Here is a 22,294-nt window from a genome sequence, read left to right as displayed (position 1 = left end):
TCCAGGTAAATAATTCTACCCATTCAGTGTACAAGAAATGAACTGTCTTTATGGAATTCAGACACTTTCTACATTGTCCGATTTTTTTTAAATGACTATATTATGACACATATTTACAAAATTTACACAGCTTGTCATACCAGAAACAAACTGGTATATCATACACATAGAACAGTTTGTTCAAATTGTAAAAAACACAAAAAACTCCTAAGAGGACAGTTACATTATACATAGTCTGTACTGAAGTTGTAAGCATCATCTTCCTCTTCAGATATCCTATCCAAGACAGAAGATTGTGCAGACTGTTCATCTGTATTAGAGAAAAGAAAAGTGAGGGGGTTTTGTTGTTGTTTTTAAGTAAAAGCAATTCAATGAATTTTTATAAGACCCCTTCTCCCCCCCACCTAACTCACCTGCCCCGGCCTCTTTAGCAGGGGACGTGATAGAGCTATTTCCCTGTGGGACAAAGAGAAGCAGTGCTGTATTAGTAGCCCCTGTGCTGCTTATTAATCTAAATAATTATGTACCTGGAAAAAGTCTCTAAAGATACACATAATGGAATCAACAAAACAGACTAATGCCTGGAAGACTTAAACACCTAAATTGGGGCTTTGTTGTAATCTATTATAAAATACTTAATTATATCTTTAGCCCCTTCTCATTTGTTGTACATTATAATATTGGAAAACTTAATTCAGCTTAAACAACTCATGAACAACATACTCACCTCAGCTTCTTCAACACTTTCCTGGTCACTATTGATGTCTTCTAAGTCCTCCTCCTCTTCCTGCTTCCTTTCTTTCTGTTTTGGCAATTCTTCAACTATGTCCTCTTCCTCTGTTATTCCATTTGTCAGACCCGAGGACTGGAAAAGGATGCTACTGGCTAAATGAGGGGCCCTGATGGCTAGGAAAGGAACACAGCACATATCAACAGATGAGACTTTTATTGGCCTTTCAGCTGATGAAAAGAACAGTCAAACCCATGCTTTGCTGCCCTAGCCAGTTTGGCTCAGTGGATAAGAGCGTCAGCCTGCGGACTAAAGCAGCGGTCACCAATCAGCGGATCATGGACCACTGGTCCATGATGTCCAAAAGGTTGGCAACCGTTTGACTAAAGGGTCCTGGGTTTATTAATTCCAGTCGGGCACATGTCTGGGGTGCGGGCTTTATCCCCAGTAGGGGGCGTGCAGGAGGCAACTGATCACTGATTCTCATTGATGTTTCCCTCTCCCTTCCTCTCTGAAATCAAAATATATTAAAACAAAACAAAACAAAGCCTTGCTTACCTTGTATGCTGTGTGCATTGTTCTTTTCTAGTTCTTCCAGATTCAAACCCAATTTCATGTCTGTCACAATGTTTTCATTAAAATGTGGAGAAAGAGTCCACGATGGAGGGGGGTGGCAATAGTATCCTAAAGAGCCACTGGTATTAAAAACAAGACTTGTCAAAAACCAGTTCCTTTATTCTATGTGGTCATCAAATGCCTACAAAGAAGCCTTACCCTGTCCACTGAGACCACAGCAGTTTGGCAGCACCTTCTACATTTGGGCTTCCACCTTTTTGGTGCAGTCCTCTTCTCTGAGCAAGCAAAGTAAAAAATTCTGAAGAGTTCTTAAAGTCTGGGACAGTGAATTTCAGTACTACCTTAAAAGAAAAACAAACTGTCATTTGATATAGTATGGTTATTTAAAAAAAAAATATTTTCTACTTAAAATGTGCATGAAGAGAGAACGGAGCTCAAGGGAAGGGATTCTACCTGTCGAGTGTCAGCCTGGGACAGGATGGCACTGGCAGCTTCCACTGGTCTTAGTACTTCAATACTTGCTGGACTTCTCAGAGCAAGTGCGGCGGGAGAGTTAAGTGGAGACACAATGAAACTTGGACTATCTATGACTGTGATTTGTTTGTCCAGAGGGACAACCTGCATGCTCCTGGAATAAGATATGGTAATTGACGAGGGTGCCACTTTACCCGAAGGACAAAAGACAGAACATGAAGCTCAGGGTTGGATTGAACAAACTCAGCATAGTCTGTCAGATCCAGTTTATCATCATTTGCTTCATGTGTATCTAAATAAAACCATACTGCTCTCCCAAAGAGAAACACTACATGTTATAGCTTACATATTGATCTGAACACATGCTGCTTCCTCTGCCATAAATACACACCGCCTTCTATCTGGCAGACTTCCATTTGCTTCAAGGCCAGGTTAAAGAACCATCTCCTCTGAAGGCGCTTTCCCCACTCTGAATCTATTTGCTTATTTGTCTCTCAAACCAGATCATGGGCAGCTATTCCATTTCAATTCTTCCCCAAGCCTAGCACTGGCTTAACCTTTCACCTTTATAAGAATGGAAAATTGTCTTCCTTTAAGATACCCAAAACAAAATTATATTTACTCATCTATAATGAAATATTACAATTATGGAACTTACCTTGTAAGTCCCATGGATACACCGACATTACATATCTGTTCTTGTTTTAAGCAGTTGATGAGGCTGCTTTTCCCCACATTTGGGAAACCTACAAATGGTAAATTTACAGATCAAAAGTCATTGTGTTGGCAACTATAACATTCCCATTGTTTTGTTTTATGCTTGCTTTATGTTTAGAGCAAGATCAGAGTTGGATCTGAGTGTCTTCACTTTAACACTAAGACCAATTTTAGCATCCTCATTTCTTGCACAAGTAATGAGAGGGCAGGAAAAGATGATTCATTTAAATACACCAGAGCTTTAAAAAGCCAACTTCCTACAGTGCCCAGTTGGGAAAAAAATGAAGGCAGCAATTACATAAAAATTTGTGTTTACATTGTGTGTGTGGTAAGGTGGGCAACAAGCTAGTGTTTAAACAAGTCCTTTATTTAGCAAGACCCCATATACCCTTAACAGAAAAATTCTTGGCAGGTAAGAGATCAAGACACAAAATGTAACTCACCAATTACTCCAACCTGAATAGCTTTGCCATAAATCTCTTGAAAATCTCTAAGAAGTTTCCAAAGGCCTTCTTTCCCAACACAGATTTCACTTTTGAATGGAATGTTCCTCCTTACCTTCACGTTAAAATTGCAAATAATTAGTTTAACTACTTTTGACAACCTACCATATAAAAACCAAAAACCTGGCTTCAAAGACCAGCCATTAAATCACCATATTCTACTGCCTTTCAGATTATCTCTGGATGAAATCAGAGTTGGATCTTATATGTTCTCATTATTTAAATCAAGATTTTGTATACTCATCATATTTCAGCCATCCAAAATCTGAAAGCAGCACACTTCCCACGAATGACAGTAAAGGGTACCTTGATTATCTTTTTTTTGTCCTTCAGATTTGTTGAGGCTCTGAACACGACTGTGGGCAATTCCTTCTTCAAATAATTTACCCAGTTCTCCAAATTCTCCTTTGGTACCAAATCTGATAGTGATTAGAAATAAGACACACAAGTTCCAATTTGGTCATTCCATTGAGATGAATTTGCAAATCCGATAAACTATGGATATCACCCTGGTTTGCCTTTTCCCAGTTTTTTTTCTTTCAGAAGATTTAAATGGAAGATGGGGAAAGGTAAGCTCTCCAGCATACTGCCCTTTTCTTCACAGTTCAGTATGTATACTTCTGTATTTTTTCAATTCTCCTCTGTACTGCACACCCTCTCAAGATTAAGCCAACCTATAGATTATTACCCTAACCCTAGGGCTTTATTCCCTGATTTACTGGTCAGATAGCAGTCATGTTTACTGACCACACAGTAACCGTAGATCCCATTATTATTCTCTGCTTCACAGGTCTCTCTTCTAGATTTTCCTGTTCCTGCTGCTCAAACCCAGGCATAGTTAACTATGGATTTCATCTAAACATTGTCACCTATCAACACTGTGCAGGTGTGGAGAACCTGACAGAAAGCCATCACTTCCTATATGAAATACACTGCATAGTAAGCTGAGTATAGAAGTTTGTACTCTTAAGACCAAGTTCTAAGTACTGAGTAACAACAAAACCAAACCAGCAGAAGCCAGTCAAACCACTTGTAGAAAACACCACCCCTCTGCCCAATACTGGTCTTTGGCAACAAGAGAGCAAATGCACTGGCTTTGTTGAGGTCAGAGTTGGATCTTATCAGTCTTCAGGGAAAGTCAGACTGTTCAGATGTTTTCCTCATACCTCACTAGTGCACATGAAACATGAAGGGCATTCCTTTTGCTCACCTGATTTATTTAACACAAGTACCAGCCTTTTCTGTCCACCCTGGACAATGGCTTTTTCCACCTGAGGACACCTGCAACCAAGAGGATCTCTGGCATCCAACACTTCCAGCACAACATCTGAGGCTTCAATCACCTGTCAAGGTAGAAATTATCAGGGAACTCCAACACACAAGTATACTGGCCCTGTCCACTTTGCAACAGGGAGAGCTCAGAGTTGGGTCTCATTTCTTCACTTTGGCATGAAGAATGGTCACGCTCATCATTTCTCACAAGAAAGGTAACACAGGTGTGCTCAGCCTCTTGCCTCTCAACAGATTTTAAAAATGGAAACACCCCCACTGTCTGAATATAGCATCTCCCCATAGTGAATTAGGTCTTTAGATAAGTTCTTGTGGCCTTGCCAAGAGCTGCTGAGAAGCTTGGTCAAGCTCTATTACAGAGGAGAGTGGCTTGGGAAAACAGGTGTTGTGGGTGGTCATGCTGGGGAGCAACTATACCAAGATGCTTTAAAATATTTCATTATTTTAATGTATTCTGCAGTTTTAAAAACCACTGTGTCAATATGCTATTTTAACACAAAGTATCACTTTTGTAAATCATGCTTATGGAGAACTGTGCCTGTGCAAAAATTTAAAACCACAAGAATGTTTTCATCAGCTAAACATAATAGAAAGGCCCTAAATAGGATAAACCAACTTGCTTCAGCTCTTGTGAATGGCTTCTTCCAGCTCAAGTGAACTCCACTTCATCTTTACTAGTACAAGGTTGGTCAGAAAAAAAGGAATGACTCTAGTCTTTTAAACCTCAATACCATTTTTAGAAAGACATAAGGTACCTTTTTAAGTTCCTGACAATACAACTTCTTTGGATTCTGTTTAGCCAGCTTGGCTTTCTTAGCTTTGCGTTGCCCAAATTCCTAAAGGATAAAGACAAAGGAAAAAGGATACAAAATTAGAAAATCAGCAGTTGTAACTGGTTTCTCTATTTTCCATGGCTGATAAGGGGTACTACAGTTGACATTTAAATAGGTAATACAGTGTCTGAACTCGATCCTGTTCTTCCCAAGAGGCACAGCAACTCCTGTTTATGTTCTTTTTCTTCTACATCAGAACTCATCTCTCATTCAGAGACTTGATCGTACCTCCTTCACAGATGGCTCAACATCAAGGCTAGCTTCACATTTCCTTTTCTTTTCCTGTTCCTTCTGCCTGTCAAGTTTCTGCTGCTGTTTTAGTTCTTCAAGCTGTGCCAAAGCCATAAGAGAAATGGGTAAGCCAAAGTGACATGGTGGTATTACTTTACTTCAAAAATAAAAAAATACACATCACTTGCTGAAAATTTCAGCTAACGTATCTTACCTGTTGTTTCCTTAGCTCAGCTTCCCGAAGAAGAGCCTCCTTAAAGGGAGCACTGTTTGGAACTCCTGGATCTTTCCTAGGTTTCTTGTGACCCCGTTTCTTAGCTTCCTTCCTCAATTTTCGATGGTGCTCTCGAACCTAATATGATAAAAAACAAATCAGTTTACAAAAATACTAATACAGAATTCTTGTGAGAAATTAATCTAGCTATAGTTTAGTTTACCTGTAAAATGACAGAAAAATAGAACTTTAGTTGTAATCATACAGAGAGTTGCCTATTTATGTATAAAACAGCAAGAAAATGTCACTGTGTCCTGGCTGATGTGGCTCAGTTGAATGAGCGTCCTCCCATGCACCAAAAGGTCACCAGTTTGATTCCTGGTCAGGGCCCATGCCCAGTAGGGAGCGAGCAGGAGGCAGCTGATGGATGCTCACATTTTTTTTTTTTTCTCTCTCTCCCCCTAATAAATTTTAAATACCCTACACCAGCGGTCGCCAACCAGTGGTCCGCAAGGTCCGAAAGGTTGGCAACCGCTGCTCTATACAACATATTTAAGAAAATGTCACTGGGAGATTCTCTTTTGTAAAGGTTAACATGTTGACCAAAGTTTACAGACTTTATCACTGAATTAATGCACTTTCCCACAGCTGCACTCTTGATGCCTAAGAGGTTGTGCTGCCCAGTATCTCAGTTGGTTAGGGTGTTGTCTGGATATGCCAAGGTTGCTGATTGGATCCCTGGTGAGGACACATACAAGAATCAACCAACGAATGCATAAATAAGCAGAATAACAAATTGATGTTTCTCCCTTCCTCTTTCTAAAATCAATCAATCAATTAAAAAAAAAAAAAAAAAAAGCTTGTGCCATGGTCAGTATATCCAACCTCCATTTCCTGAGATGAGTCATAGTAATCCAAACCTTCTCCTGGAGGAGATGGGACAGAAATCAGTTTAGCATTGGATTTGGCATAGCCCTCCCAAGCACAAGTCTTACCTTTTTTTGGATTTTATACCGCTTATGGCAGGTCATGCGTTTACTTGCTTTCTTTAACTCTACAAAGAAACACATCACAAAAGAGATTACACACTAATGATCAGTTTTAGTTCTTGGTGACTGCACTCTGGGGTCAGGACCCTTTTTGTGTAAAGTAATAAGCTCTCAAATCACGGGGGGCACACAATAAAAACACACTTGCCACTCAAATCCCAGAGAATTTGACTAACAGATTGAGAGTAGAGCCCAACTCCCTCCCTCCCAAACTTCCAGTATCAGATTGGGATTGCACTCAGGAATGTAGGAGACCCATACGACAGCCACTTCTTGTCAACCAAGAACCACAAAGTAGGAGCAAAAGAAACGACACTCAGACCTCACTGGGCTGGACTGAAAGCAGCCGAATAAAGAAAAAAGCGGCCAGCCCTGAGCGGTTTGGCTCAGTGGATAGAGCGTCAGCCTGCGGACTCAATGGTCGCGGTTCGAGGGCATGTGCCTTGGTTGCAGGCACATCCCTAGTAGGGAATGTGCAGGAGGCAGCTGATCGTCGATGTTTCTAGCTCTCTATCACTCTCTTTTAAACCTCAATACCATTTTCCTCTCTGTAAAAAATCAATAAGATATATTAAAAAAGAGAAGAAAAAAGCGGCCATAAACCTGGCTCAGGCTGTTTCCTCACGAGACTCCAGCCTGATGTCGACTTTTATGGCCCAGATCTCCTTCGGTATCATAGGCCCGAGGTTAACACGAGCCTTCCAACTCTCGGTTCCACGCGGAACCAGCACAATGGCTGATGTCATACCCGCAGGCCCCGATTCCTGCGGAGACCAAGCTTCAAAGAGCACCCTGATGGGTCATCGACCATCAGAAACAGTGGCCCCTCCACGTCCGCCCCTGGACAACACTCACTCGGTCGCTTCATACTGGAGGTGGGAGCAGCAGCGGCGTTAGGGGTAGCAGCTACAGCCTGCCTCCTCCGGCACCGCGTGGGATCTGAGGCCTCCGGCGAGCGTCACTCACTCACGCTGCCGCCGTAAAGCACGCCGCCGGCGGCCCGCGTGCGCGAGCACGCAGTGTCGTGCAGCGCTGGAATCGCTTGGCGGCCCAAGGGTGGTTTTGCGGCAGCACCGGGAGGGGTGAGGGCGGTGAGGGCGGCGGGTGAGGAGCGACGGCAGCGGTCGCGGCCGAAGGAGCTCTAGCAGCAGCCGTGGCGGCCACGGGGCGGAGCGCGGCGGTCGGGGACCGCAGCCGGGGCTGCAGGCGGCGGAGCGGCTGGGTAAGGCCGGGCCTGGGGCAGGCGGGGCCGCCCCTCTTCAGCCGGCTCTCGGGCCTTTGTGTGGGCCCGGGCGGGCGGGCGGGAGCAGCGGCGGAGGCCCCGCCCCGCCCCGCCGTGGAGACGCGCCGGTCCGGCCCGGAGCGCGGGGCGGGGCCGGGCGGCGGGCTTCGGGACGGCCTGGCCACCCTGCGGCACCTGTCGGCCGGGACAAAGGGCGCCGGGCCCGGAAGCTCCCGCGCCCCCTTCCCGCCCGGCGGCTGGCCGGGAGCTCGTCGCGTCCCCGCCGAAGCTGTCAGCGGTTCCCTCAGTGCCCCGTCCAGTGACAGGTCGGGAAAGCAGGTTGGGCCTTTTTTTTTTTTTTCCTTGACGGATCCGACACAAACTCTAATAGTAATTTTTTTTTACACTTTTCAGATGACTATTCAGACTGATTATTTTTCTCAATGGGACTTGTATTCATAGTAGACGTCAGATATTTAAGAATCGAGAGATTTAAACTGTACATTTCTGTTTTTTAATGTTCTCATCTCTTAAAATTTTTTAACGGAAAGACAAGTGTAGTTTTGTTCTCGCAGGGTAGATACTGGTTATTCGAAAGGGAAGACAGATTGGCAAGAAATGTAGGAGGAATCCTGAAAAACAAATGACAAATACACAGTGTAGTGGATGTAGACATTATAACCGGAGAAACATACGTTGGAATAAAATGTTTTGTTAACTTATTTTAAACTAGGTCTCCTCAAAAATGATTTTTAGGTGTTTCCCACTCCCATTTAGAAGTGCATTCTTTCCCAAATACCAGTCGGAAGCAAACTGAACTCAATACAAATATAAGAGAGCAGTATATTTTTTCCTTTATTACTTGTTAACAGATTACCCATATTTTTAGATTCGAATGAAGATTGGGAAGTGTTTTTTGAAGAAGTGTTTCAAATTAAAATAGTAACAAACGTGTGTGGTGAAATGGAAGGGTCTTGACCACATTCTTTGGCTTTGTGAGTGTCCACAATACTTCAAATATTAATATTCTATCCAAATCCCCAATATTAGAAAACAAAGGGGTATCTAGATGTTAGGCAATTACCAAGCCACCAAACATCATGCAGAGGAATGTTGACTTGGAAGAATCTTCCCTAAGTTACAACACAGGCTGCAAAATAATGCATGTGGTTTGCTAAAGCTTTTGTTTAAGGGGGAAAAAAAACTATAGAATAAATAGTGAAAGCTGTGAAAGCCAATGTTAAGGATGGTTTTTCTCTGGGAAATAGGATTATAAGTGATTTTTTTCCCCCCTTTGAATCATGTTTTCCACAATTCTTGTTGTAAGCTTGTATTACAACAGGAGAGCACTAAAAACTTATTGACCTTCAAAATATACCAGTTGGCTATACTGAGTAAATATTTTCCCAGTTACAAAGGTATTCTTTTTTTTTTTTTTTTTAAATATATTTTATTGATTTTTTACAGAGAGGAAGGGAGAGAGAGAGAGAGTCAGAAACATCGATGAGCGAGAAACATCGATCAGCTGCCTCCTGCACATCTCCCACTGGGGATGTGCCCGCAACCCAGGCACATGCCCTTGACCGGAATCGAACCCGGGACCCCTCAGTCCGCAGGCCGACGCTCTATCCACTGAGCCAAACCGGCCTCGGCATGTATTCTTTACTATAATTAATGTTTGGTTTTCAGGCCTTAGGACATGTCAACATAATTAATGTCATTTTAAAACTTGCAATTCAGCTTTGGAATCTACTTTCCTCTTCATAGGAAAGTAATTGCTGAAGGAATGCTCCGAGGGTGTTTAAATTACACAAACTTTAAAAAATGTTTCACTTAAGTGCTCTTTTAATACGTTTATTAAAAACATAAATTGATCACCCAGATTATGCCAAATATTATTCTATAAGCCAAGGCTATAAAATTCTGTTTCTGTGCCCAGGGAGCATGCAGTTCTAGAGTTGAAACAACATTTGTGTTGTGTTGAAATTTCAGAGTGATATTTCACTGTCACAGCAATCCAAGGGAGATCTGTACACTTTACTGTTCTCATTTTAGAAATGAAGAAACAGATCTAAGAGATTGTGACTCAAGCAACAAACAGATATTTAGAAGTGGAAAAACTGGGTCTCTTGTCTGCTCCTCCCACCCACCTGGCCACATTACTTTCCTTGCCAGACTTCCAAAGTACATTTTAAAATGTGTCCTTTGGATAAGCACATATTCAAAAATTATTGTTACATTGCATCCTTTTCTTGTATCAAAGTAAATTAATGATTCAAGGAATTCTGGATATTGAATAGTCTAAACTATATACAAACAGACTCCAATGATTTATATTTTTTTATCATTTAATTGTCAGTGGATTATTTGTAAAAGTAATTTTGACCTCCTGTCAAATGATTGAAGGCTCTTTTTTTTTTTTAGCCTTTTTAAACTTGTATGTGGTGTCTTCCCAATGCTCATAGGACTTTGGAAAGAAATGTTGAGGGGAGGAGGAGTTTTCCATACTCTTTGCTCACATGAGCCATTCTTGATTCTAGCTTGCCAATACTTGGTGTCACAGGTGAGCCTTCCACATATGTTCACTCTCCGTCTAGCTCTCTGGTTGAGCTCTGCTCTCATAGGGGGCATTTGGGTAGGTATGCTTCATTCCTGGAATTGACCATCATTCCATGTGAGTAAAGGGGAACCTCAGTGAGACATCTTTAAGCACATGAAAACCTTTTGTTTTAAAATGGAAGAAATGTCAGGTACTTTTAATGCCTGAGCCTTTATAGCAGTTAGTTACATTGGCAAAAGAAAACTGATATGCCTATTTTCTCCAGTTCTCTTATCTTTCCTTAGCAGCCCTGCTTGAATGTTTTCTATCTATTCGTACCCATTTTTACTTCTTCTGACTCTTCTTTTTTATTTCCCCTTTCTCTGTCTTGTTCTCTTTCAGTTTTGAATATATTAACACTGAGTCAGCACTTTTAAAGCCCTGCCTTCTCCCACTGGCTTCACTTGGCCTTCAGACATAATGAGGAGACTGGCTTTTCGAGGCGCTGGTTGTGCTCTGGTAAAGCTGGTAAATTACTGATCATCTACAACCTTTCCCTTTTCTGTCCTTCCTTGCCTTTTCCCTTCCACCTTTCTTAAAATTTGTTATCCTTTTCATAAAGATTCCCTCCTCATGTTTATCAAATTCACTTGTGTCCTTGTCATAGATTTGTTTGCAAAGAGTGGTCCTTCCTTTCTTCATCGTAATGATTGAGGACAGTTTATCAGCCTTTTATAAAACAAATAAAAATTAACAAAACTTGGCTATCTTTGGCTTAGCCCTTTGAGCTTTTAGCCAGTTGTAGCCAATTGCAAACTAATGCAGTGTGTAACAAAACAGAGCCTTGAGGAAGAAACACCTTGATGGTGGGCTCTTTTTAAATACCAGGACTGTTGGAGGAATAGAAAGGAAACTCCTTGTTTCTTAGTTGCTTACCAGGATAGTTTAGTTATTGGTTTGTTTTGTTCCTGCTTTCATTCCCTGGAGAGCCCCCATTTTTCTCTCCATACTACTAGCAACCCATTCTTCCAGCTGTTGTATCTTAGTTTCCTGAAATGGAATGTTGATGAGTAAAACAAATTAGGTGTTTTGTGTTTTGTTTTTTTAAGCTTTAGACAAAGACCTTTGAAATCACAACATATTTGATACTGTTGTTAAATTGTATACCGGTAAGCATTGTAAGACCTTCCCAGTATACACCCTTCCTCTCTAGATGTAACAGATCATTTCAGTGATTACATTTCTTGTGTTAGAGAGTCAAATGTATATATTTGTAAAGTTGTGTTACGATTAGTTACTTAGCAGCCTGAAACTGAGGACACATTTACGCCTTTCTGAAAGGCCAAACAGGACCTAAACACTCGCCTCTGAGGTGTTCTTCCAGATCATCTACTGAAACTTAAAGCTGTGATTTCAAAATTCATGGGGATAGAGTACCTCATGTAACTGAAAAGGAGGTTAGTCTCGATTGACAGAAAAGTTTCAAAGCAGGCTTTGCTAATTTGGCATAGGTATGGCAAGTCACATTAAGTGTTTTCTAGGAGTTTGCCTATGAGTCCTTTAATAATGGAGAAAAGTCATTCTCAGTGTGTTAATTTTCGGGTGTATCTAAAATGCTAGAAGGTTAATTGTCCTCTGTCCCCCTAATTTTTTGCACTTCTTATTTGCCTCAGGCACAACTTCCTATTCTTTTTCATCTCATAGCCCACCTGGGAAATGATCATAATTGTAAGACACATTGGGGAAGAAAGATAAGGCTGGTGACTGCAGAGGACTGCCTTGGGACCTCTGTCCCCAAGGCCTGCCGGGCTGCCCCAGGGGCTGAGGGATCAGTACCTGCAGTACACTGTTGTACCACTGCACGTGGGTTTTCAAATTCCAGTCCAGAGTAATTTGGGAGCCAAAATTGGTTTGAGTCGTTCAAAATTGGTGATATACAAATGAGTACACTTTTGCTGAATTTGTCCCATCCAAATTGAAAGTGTAGCATTCTGGTACATGAAGGGACTAAAGCAACAAGCAAGGTACAGGACTTCTATGGAAAACCCTCTGGTTAGACAAACTTCTTTGCCGCAGTTAAAATCTTCCTGAGTGAACCAGAAGCTTGATGTCAGGGGCCAGCTGAGGGCTTGGCGGCAGAGTCTAAATTTAAACATAAGAACATAGCTAATTATTTCTTATAGAAGAAGTTGGATTCCATGGGTTCCAAAAGAAGAAGAGCGACCTCCCCTTCCAGTAGTGTCAGCGGGGATTTTGATGACGGGCACCATTCTGTATCTACACCAGGCCCAAGCAGGAAAAGGAGGAGACTTTCCAATCTTCCAACTGTAGATCCTGTGAGTAACTTGGATCGCACTGTTTCTGCCTGCTTTTCCTATAATTCCCTATCTTTTAATGATAAGCATTAAAATGCAAGGCCTCTCCATTTCTTTTTTCTCTGGCTTGATATTCTTTTTTGTTGTCGTTAATCCTCACTTGAGTATTGATTTTTTTAGAGAGAGTAAAAGAGAGAGAGGGCGCTAACCGGTTTGGCTCAGTGGATAGAGCATCGGCCTGCAGACTGAAGGGTCCCAGGTTCGATTCTGGTCAAGGGCATGTACCTTGGTTGTGGGCACATCACCAATAGGGGGTGTACAGGAGGCAGCTAATTGATGTTTCTCTCTCATCGATGTTTCTAACTCTCTATCCCTCTCCCTTCCTCTCTGTAAAAAAATCAATAAAATATATTTTTTTTAAAAAGAGAGGGAGGGAGGGAGAGAGAGAGAGAGAGAGAGAGACATTGAGATGAGAGAGACACATCCATTGGTTGCTTCTTGCACATGCCCCAGCCCGGACAGGATTGAACCTGCAACCCAGGTATATACCCTAGACTTGGAATCTAACCCTTGACCCTTTGGTTGGTGGGCGGATACTCTAACCACAGAGCCAAACCGTCCAGGGCTTTAGCTTGATATTCTTAACCTTTTTTTAATGAGAAGTATATTTTTATTTAGTCAGAAGTCTTACAGTAATAGAATACTTCAATATCTATAATATAAAAGCATAGTATGCTAATTAGACCGGACATCCTTCCCGACATCCTTCCGGACAAAGCTGGGGCTGTGAGGGAAGCCCAGGTCCCGGTGCCAGAGGGAAGCTGGTGCCAGTAGCCAGGGAAAGGAAGGCCTACTCTTGCACGAATTTCATGCATTGGGCCTCTAGTTAAGAAATAATAAAGAATATTAGTATGTGCCATTGCATAGTCACTCAAATAACTGTGCTTATATGTGCCAGCACAGTTCTGGTGATTGGGATACAGCTATGTGTAAGACAAGCCACTTTTTCACATGGAGCTTAGATTCGAATATGGAGAAGCAGGATGTAAACAGGTGAACAAATGAATTGTAAAATACCATCAGCTGATGATAAGTGTTAGAAAGAAAAGTTTGGGTGATTCAGGCTATTTTGGCTCAAACCTTCAAGGGGACTCTGATAAGAAGGCACTAGCTCTGCAGAGCCCTGGGGAAGAGTGTTCCAGGCAGAGGGGCTGGGTCAGAAATGAGTTTGGTATATTATGATTATACAGATGGTTGAGAGGGAGAAGACTGGCAAAGTCTGCCTAGCTAGGTATGTAGTTATCCTATATACTCTGTGGGCAGTGTTAGGAATTTAGATTTTATTCTCCGAGTAGTAAGAAGCCTCTGTATTGGATGATTTCAAGCAAGAGAGTGATATGAACTGATTTAGTTAAAAAGAAAAGAAAAATCACCAATAGCATAAATCTGATGAAAGATACCAAAACATTTATCAGTTAAATTATTTTAAATAAAGAGAGATACTGTCAGCATATTTCAAACTTGGTAATTTGGGGATTCGTCCTTTTTCTTCTCTATTTGCCTTTTATGGGTATGTTTTTATTAAAGATAATCCATATAATTACACTGGCTTTTTCTGCTCACTTTTCTTGTTATTTTTCTCTTTTCCTGTGTGTAGATTGCTGTGTGCCATGAACTCTACAATACCATCCGGGACTATAAGGATGAACAGGGCAGGCTTCTCTGTGAGCTCTTCATTAGGGCACCGAAGCGAAGGTGAGTTGGAAGGTGAGTGGGAGGAATTTAGTCTTGAGTCAGTGTTTAAAGTATTTGCTAATTGATTTTCTTTTGAAAGTAATGGTTTAAATGATACTGAGGTTGGATTTGTTTTACTTGTTAAGATGTAGTGAAGTATATTTAAAATTTTTCTTAAATTGTGGTAAAAAAATACGTAACATAAAATTTACAATCTTACCCATTTTAAGAATACATTTCAGTGAGTATTAAGTATATTCACATCATTGTACATGCAACATCTCCAGAACTTTTACGTATTGCAAAGTTGAAACTCTATACCCATTAAACAGCTGTCCATTTCTCACTTTCCCCCAGCCTCTGGCAACTACCATTGCACTTTCTGTTTCTATGGCTTTAACTATTTTAGATTCCTCATATAAGTGGAATCATATAGTATTTGCTTTTGTGACTGTCTTATTTCACTTAGCATAGTGTCCTCAAGATTCATCCATGTTGTAGCATGTGACAGTATTGCCTTTCTTTTTAAGGCTGAATAATGTTATACTACCACATTTTCTTTATCCATTCATCCATTTATAAGCACTTGAGTTGTTTCCACCTCTTGGCTATTGTGAATAATGCGCAGTGAACATGGGTGTGCAAATACCTCTTTGAGATGTTGTTTTCAGTTATTTTGAATATACTGTATAACCAGAATTAGGATTGCTAGATCTATAGTAATTCTGTTTTTAATTTTTTGAAGAATCATCATACTGTTTTCCATAATTGCTGCATTGTTTTACTCTCCCCGTTCCTGCCCCCCAATTTCTCCATATGTTTGCCACACTTGTAATTTTCTAGTAAGCTTCGAAATCAAAACGTGTGAGTCCTCTGTGTTGGTTAATTTATGGGTCAACTTGACAGTCTTCCAACTTTGTTCTTTTTCAAGTAGTTTTGGCTACTTGGGGCTCTTTGAAACTCCATATAAATTTCAGGATTGATTTTTCTGTATCTGCAAAAAATGCTGCTGAGATTTTGGTAGGGATTGTGTTGGATTTATAGATTGCTTTGCATAGTATTGATGTCTTAACAATGCTAAGTTTTCCAATCCATGAACATGAGATAATCTTTCTACTTATTGGTGCCTTCTTTAATTTCTTACAGAAATGTATGGTTTTTAGAAGTCACCTACTTGGTTAGGCTTACTCCTCATATTTTATTCTTCTTGATCCTATTATAAATAGAATTGTTTTCTTAATTTTCTTCTTGTATTGTTTATTGTTAGTGTATGTAAATGCAAATGATTTTTTGTATGTAGGTTTTGTATAGGGCAACTTTGCTAAACTTGCTTATTAGTAACGTTTCGTGTTTGTAATCTTTAGAATTATCTGCGTGTAAGATCTTATCATCTGTGAACAGATAATTTTACTTCTTCCTTTCCAATTTGGTGGATGCCTTTTATTTCCTTTTGTTGCCTAATTGTTCTGACTAGGACTTCCAGTATTATATTGAAAAGAAGTGGCAAGAGCAAGGATGTATCCTAGTCTTGTCTTTGATCTTAGAGGAAAAGTTTTCAGTCTCTCACCATTTTGAGTATGATGTTACCTGTGGGCTTTTCAAATATGGTCTTTATTATGTTGCGGTGGTTTCCATCTCTACCTTATTTTTTGAGAGTTTTTATCATGTGGCAGCTGCTGCCTCATTGGGAGACCCAGGCTCCCTGGTGGTGTTTCCATTTTTCAGTCTAAGCCTATTCCTGAGTCTGTGTAACCACCCTGACTTGCAGTAAATGGCTTGGTGTAACTTGTTTCAGGGGAATCCCTTGCTGAAGTCTTTGTATAGGCTCAATGCTTTCTGACACAACACATTGCCATCAATTGGAGCGTATTTTCTGTTCATGTCTTCTACCCACAAATTTAATGCCTTTTCCATCTTAACTAAGCACTTACAATAACTGCGGCTGTAACTTTTGCAGTTTGAGGTGTTACAGCAAAACTAGCATGAATTTCTTTTCCTTCTTCACAATGTCATGTATAAAAGAATCATTCTTGCTGTAAATCTTCACAGCCTCAGCATATGATTTTTTCTTTTCCTTATTAAGTCGAGGATTTTCATCTTTTCACTTAAAGGAAGCACTTTACAGTTAGCTTCTCTTTGGCATATCCAAATTGCCAGCATCACTACTTTTGTGCTTTGGGGCCATTCTTAAATAGAATGAAGGTGACTTGAACACAAGCACTGCAATAGCCACAGTGGATCTGATGATAACTGCATTGGGTACTAAGTGGCTCACGGGCAGGTAGCAGATACAGTGTGGATTCTCTGAACAAAGGGGTAATGCATATCCTGGCAGGATGAAGCAGGGTGGCAAGAAAAGCGTGTAACTTAAAACTTATTAATTAACTTCTGGAATTTTTTATTTAATATTTTTGGACCATGGTTTACCATGGGTAACTGAAACCATGGAAAGTAAACTGCAAATAAAGAGAGACTACTGTCCCTCATTGGGTTCTCAGTTGACTACAGATAATCTCCAAAGCCTCAGAGGCTGTGGAGATAAATGGTACTTAAAAAACCAAGCCTCGGCAGGGAGCAGTGGACTATGACCCATCGGGCCCAGGTGGAGAGAGCCGTCTTAGCAATTAAGTTAACAAAGCTCTAATGCTTACTCTGAGAAAGTCCCTTGCTATTGACACCACTGACACATTGATATTAGGCCTGGGTGGGCCTTAGTTGGATACTCATAGAGACCTTTATGTTCTTATACTTTCTCTGAATAACAGATTGAGTACTCCTCTTATTTCCTCAGTAGAGGCCCGATGCACGAAATGTGTGCAAGGGGCTCAGCCCTTGCAGCTCCAGCTGCCTCAGCACTTGCAGCCCCAGCTTCATCTGGAAGGTCATCCAGACGGTTGTTCTGGAGTTCGGTCAATTTGCATATTACACTTCTATTATTATAGACTAAAGGAACTGTGGCCTGAGAGGCTGCAGTAGGCACAGGAGCAAGTCTCGGCCCATCCTTTGTGCCCCTGCTTGGCCACTCCCACCGCAGCCCCCAGTCCCATCTGCCAGCAACCCCGCTCCTGCTGCTCCCACACACTGACGGCGCAGAGCGTTTGGGGTCGGCGTCAGCAGTGGGTGCGAACAGGGCCAGCACTGTCAGTGGGTGCGAGTGGTGGCTGCTGCCCCGATCGCCCCTCAGGAGCAGGAGGAGGTGGAGAAGCCCTCAGGGGTGATCAGGGCCAGCAGCTGCCACTCACACCCGCTGATGGCGCCAAGTGATCGGGACTGGTGCCGGGCACTGGCAGCAGGTGCAAGCGGGGCTGGCACCGGCAGCAAGTGGGAGCTCCAGGCAGGACTGCGGTGCGCAGGAGCAAAAAATTTTCAGTAACCACCAGAGCTTGCCCCTATGACAGCGACTGGCACCCCGCCTTAGTCTGGTGCCCCTGCTCACCTGCTTCACCATTCTGCCACAGCCAGCGCCCACCATGGTCCGCACATGCCCCCTAGTGGTCAGCGCATGTCATAGCGACTGGCTGTTCAGTTGTTCCACTGTTCAGTCTATTTGCATATTAGCCTTTTATTATATAGGATACTTAAGTTTATAGTTCTAGCACCTCAGTCTTGGTTTTTCAATACTATTTACCATTAAAAGAAACTATAGTTTTTTGGGAAAATTTCAAGGGCAAAGAAAGTACAAGATAAACTTGTAAGACCTTATGGGTGCCAGAAAATAAGCAAGTGCTCAAAGGGAAATAGGGACATGTCAAAAAGACATAGAAAATAGAAGTTATCTTGAAAGGACTCCCAACTAGCCAAACCTGGAGCAGTTTGAGCATCAAAATCATAATAGTAATGTTTTTAACCACTGAATAATACAGGAATCTATAGTGATATAAATAAATTAATAAATTGGCCGAAACCGGTTTGGCTCGGTGGATAGAGCATCGGCCTGTGGACTGAAGGGTCCCAGGTTCGATTCCGGTCAAGGGCATGTACCTGGGTTGCGGGCACATCCCCAGTGGGGGATGTGCAGGAGGCAGCTGATCGATGTTTCTGACTATCTATCTCTCTCCCTTTCTCTCTGTGAAAAATCAATAAAATATATTTTTTAAAAAAATTAATAAATTGATGAGGATTGGGCTTTTATGTAGTCTGGGGGTATCTATACTAATAATAGAGGAATGTGCAAATTGTCCAGGACTCCGTCACAGTAACGACCGAACAGCAGGCTGAATGGGGCGACAAGGCCGTCAGGGGTGTTAGTGAGGGACAGCCAAACGACTGAACAGCAGGCTGCGTAGGGCGACCAGGTCGGAAGGGGGGTTAGTGAGGGACGGCCAAACAACTGAACAGCAGGCTGCGTGGGGCAACCAGGTTGGAAGGGGGGTGTTAGTGAGGGATGGCCAAACAACTAAACAGCAGGCTGCATGTGGTGACAAGGCCAGCGGGGGGGCAGTTGGGGGCAACCAGGCCAGCAGGGGTGATAGTTGGGGTCGACCAGGCTGGCAAGAGGTGCAGTTGGGGGGGGGCAACCAGGCTGGTGGAGGAGGTCAGGGGTGACCAGGCAGGTGGGAGGGGCAGTTGGGGGTGACCAGGCCGGCAGAGGGGGCAGTTAGGGGCGATCAGGCCACAGGCAGAGGTGGTTAGGGGTGATCAGGCTGGCAGAGGGAGACAGTTAGGGGTGATCAGGCAGGCAGGCAAGTGAGCAGTTAGGAGCCAGCGGTTCCGGATTGTGAGAGGGATGTCTGGCAGTCGGTCCCGGATTGGAGAGGGTGCAGGCTGGGCTGAGGGGACACCCCGCCCCCCCCTTGTGCACAATTTCATGCATTGGGCCTCTAGTGTAACCATAAAGTACAAGGAGAAAAAGAGTAACTTGGTCAGTTGAGAAGCTGGTAGACACCACATTAATCAAGTGATCGAAAGTAGCCTTGTCTGAATAATGGGATGTTGAAATCATATGCCACCTGATAGGATACAGTGAGACAAATACACTATCATTTCTGTTACAGGCCTGCCAAAGAAGCATAACATTAGCTTACTTATCAGGAAAACAGGCAAACCCAAATTGAGGGATACTCTACAGAATAACTGGCCTGTAACCTTTAAAAGTATCGTGAAAATCAAGGAAAGACTGAGGAACTGTTTCAGAATGAAGGAAATTAAAGAAATCTATATAATAAAAGCCTAGCCCTAACCGGTTTGGCTCAGTGGATAGAGCGTTGGCCTGCGGACTGAAGGGTCCCAGATTCGATTCCGGTCAAGGGCATGTACCTTGGTTGCAGGCACATCCCCAGTAGGGGGTGTGTAGGACGCAGCTAATCGAGGTTTCTCTCTCATCGATGTTTCTAACTCTCTATCACTCTCCTCCTCCCTTCCTCTCTGTAAAAAAATCAATAAAATATATTTTTTTAAAAATGGCTATAGTGGTAGTATATAAGACTGTCACATGTGTTAATTTAGGTTTTTATATCACTCATATATTTTGAAAAGGGCATGCATGTGCATCTTTCTTTTGCTATTCCCTTTTTAGTTCCAGTAATGACAGTAAGTCTAGTGTGTTCTGTCACTTGCAATATTGGCATTACCTAGATCAGTGGTTCCCAAACTTATTTGGCCTACCGCCCCCTTTCCAGAAAAAATATTACTCAGCCCCTGGAAATTAATTTTTTTTAAATTTTAATAGCAGTTACTCATCGCCCCCAAATGCACCTGTGGCCATCACTGCCCCCCCTGGATCGCTGCAGCGCCCACCAGGGGACGGTAGCGCCCACTTTGGGAATCACTGACCTAGATAGTTTGAAATAAAATTTTTATAGGCTTTGGATTAATACCTTTAAAAAATATTAAATTATAACAGAAATCAACCAGACTATTATGAAGTGGTTTCTCAGCCCATTGACTTGATGAAAATCCAACAGAAACTAAAAATGGAGGAGTATGATGATGTTAATCTGCTGACTGCTGACTTCCAGCTGCTTTTTAACAATGCAAAGGCCTATTATAAGGTAAGAAAGCATCAAATTTGGAAGGTATCCAATTTGATAATTGTCCAGCTTTTTAATATTTACCAATTTTGTAAGTTTGTAGTGGTTTCTCATTTGGTGATTTGAGTTTGCATTTCTTTTATTAGTAAAGAGATTGAACATTCATATGATTATGAACTATTCTTATTCTGTGCTCAGATATTTTTTCTATTTTTTTCTTGAGTAGTTTGTCATTTTCATATTTATTTCTGGAAATTTTACACTAGGTACTGATCATTTTTTTCCTTATGTGTTGTAGATATCTTCTTCCACTGTGAGTTTACTTTTTCACTCTTTTTATGGTTCTTTTGATGAAGAGAAGTTTTTTAATTTAATATATTCAAATGTACTTTTGAATTTTGTGGTTTATCCCTCTTTGTGTCTTGTTTCAGAAACTCCTCTTGCCTAAAATTTATGAAGATATTCTTTTTTTATATTTTTTTCTGAAAGCTTAATAGCTTTATCATTTAAATCTAAGCCTTTAAAGCTACTGGGATTGATTTTTGTGTTTTTTGTGAGGTAGAGATATTTTACCCCCACAGGTATAAGCAGCATCTTGAAGTGGCCAACCTCTCTGCATTTGTCTGCAGTGTCAGTACTGTCATCGTTTCTATGTGCTCATAGCTCTCTTTCTGACCTTTTAGTCTGTTTCTTTTGTTCTGGCCAGTTTATTGCTGGGCTATTATATTCCTGCTTTAATTAAGACTTTATAATTCTTTTTTTTTAATTTCAGAGAGGAAGGAAGAGAGAGAGAGAGAGAGAGAGAGAGAGAGAGAGAGAGAGAGACACATCAATGATAAGAGAGAATCACTGATCGGCTGCCACCCTGCATGCCCCACACTGGGGATTGAGCTCACAACCCGGGCATGTACCCTTGACTGGAATCGAACCCGGGACCCTTCAGTCCACAGACTGATGCTCTATCAACTGAGCCATACCAGCTAGGGCATACTTTATAATTCTTTATCTGTTAAGGAATGTATGTTGGCTATTCTTAGCCTTTTCCTTATACATTCTTGGTATTTCCTTATACATATTAAGATTAGTGTCAATAAGCGTACAAAAAAATTTTGGAATTATTATTGGGCCTGCATTGACTCTCTGTAGATCATATTTTGGAGGATTGACATAATTGTGATACTGAGTATTCCAATCTATGAATTTGCTGTGTCTTCATTTATTGAAGTCTTCTTTAGTTTACCAAAACTGTAAGTGTTCTTTCATAAAGATTCTGCAAAAATGTTTAGATTTATTCTTGAAACTGTGTGTTTACACATATTTTTTATTTTATTTGAGCTATAATTCACACACTCTTTTAAAGTGTAGAATTCAGGGGTTTTTAATATTATTAACAGTGGTGCAACTATTACCACTATGTAACTCCAGAATATTTTCATTATCCCCAAAAGAAAACCATATCCATTAGCATGCACTCTTTGTTGTCCTTCCTCCAAGGGGCCTCTTGCAACCACCAATTTACTTTATGGATTTGCCTGTTCAGGACATTGCATATAAATGGAATCATATACGATATGGCTTTTGGTGACTAGCTTCTTTTACTGGGCATAATATCTGTAAGGTTCATCCATGTCATAACATATACAAGCTGGGGCAAAAGTAAATTTACAGTTGTGAGTACACAAAACACAGAGTTTATTCTGGTATTATTAATGTATTATTTTCCATATGAAAACTGTAAACCTACTTTTGCCCCACCCTGTATTATATTGATAGGCCGCATTTTGTTTATCCATTTCCCAGTTAATGGGCATTTGCATTGTTTCTACGCTTAGCAATAATGAATAATGCTACTATAAATGTTGTGAATATAAGGAGAGTGCTATCCAACTGTCATGGCT

General features: G+C 41.4%; 2 protein-coding genes and 4 non-coding genes across 19 annotated transcripts in view; 1 reads left to right on the top strand and 5 right to left on the bottom strand.

Annotated features, from left to right (window-relative positions):
• Window positions 1–22: 22 nt before the first annotated feature.
• GNL3 (G protein nucleolar 3) lies at window positions 23–7,596 on the bottom strand. The gene is made up of 15 exons (XM_070390728.1): window positions 7,473–7,596; window positions 6,564–6,622; window positions 5,569–5,706; window positions 5,352–5,453; window positions 5,046–5,126; window positions 4,211–4,343; window positions 3,307–3,419; window positions 2,941–3,055; window positions 2,439–2,526; window positions 1,760–1,934; window positions 1,505–1,647; window positions 1,289–1,425; window positions 728–906; window positions 414–456; window positions 23–310 (listed from the first exon to the last, which is right to left on the bottom strand). The coding sequence occupies exons 1-15, from the start codon at window positions 7,483–7,485 to the stop codon at window positions 225–227; spliced, it is 1,605 nt and encodes a 534-aa protein (XP_070246829.1). The 5' UTR covers window positions 7,486–7,596; the 3' UTR covers window positions 23–224.
• Window positions 1,993–2,069, bottom strand: LOC138992812 (small nucleolar RNA SNORD69). Its single transcript, XR_011468149.1, has one exon. It is a non-coding gene; the product is annotated as a small nucleolar RNA SNORD69 (small nucleolar RNA).
• Window positions 2,610–2,685, bottom strand: LOC138992811 (small nucleolar RNA SNORD19). The gene has a single exon (XR_011468148.1). It is a non-coding gene; the product is annotated as a small nucleolar RNA SNORD19 (small nucleolar RNA).
• LOC138992818 (small nucleolar RNA SNORD19B) lies at window positions 3,178–3,260 on the bottom strand. Its single transcript, XR_011468153.1, has one exon. It is a non-coding gene; the product is annotated as a small nucleolar RNA SNORD19B (small nucleolar RNA).
• LOC138992810 (small nucleolar RNA SNORD19) lies at window positions 4,093–4,169 on the bottom strand. Its single transcript, XR_011468146.1, has one exon. It is a non-coding gene; the product is annotated as a small nucleolar RNA SNORD19 (small nucleolar RNA).
• A 113-nt stretch (window positions 7,597–7,709) lies between the features above and the next one.
• PBRM1 (polybromo 1) overlaps window positions 7,710–22,294 on the top strand; it is a 131,163-nt gene continuing 116,578 nt past the window's right edge. For 7 of the 14 annotated variants that reach the window (XM_070390727.1, XM_070390719.1, XM_070390723.1 and 4 more), the window contains exons 1-5: window positions 7,710–7,839; window positions 10,781–10,906; window positions 12,562–12,714; window positions 14,351–14,448; window positions 20,270–20,417. In XM_070390727.1, coding sequence (XP_070246828.1) covers window positions 10,859–10,906; window positions 12,562–12,714; window positions 14,351–14,448; window positions 20,270–20,417 — 447 coding nt within the window. In that variant the 5' untranslated portion in view covers window positions 7,710–7,839; window positions 10,781–10,858. Of the gene's footprint in view, window positions 7,840–10,780; window positions 10,907–12,561; window positions 12,715–14,350; window positions 14,461–20,269; window positions 20,418–22,294 lie in introns of those variants that run through there. The other 7 variants (XM_070390726.1, XM_070390724.1, XM_070390718.1 and 4 more) reach the window with 4 other exon arrangements.

The sequence above is a fragment of the Myotis yumanensis genome, unplaced genomic scaffold, assembly GCF_028538775.1.
Source record: "Myotis yumanensis isolate MYYU_CA2020_CCGP unplaced genomic scaffold, mMyoYum1.0.hap1 SCAF_14, whole genome shotgun sequence".
Taxonomy (NCBI): Eukaryota; Metazoa; Chordata; class Mammalia; order Chiroptera; family Vespertilionidae; genus Myotis; species Myotis yumanensis.
This window is presented reverse-complemented; position numbering and strand designations above follow the sequence as displayed.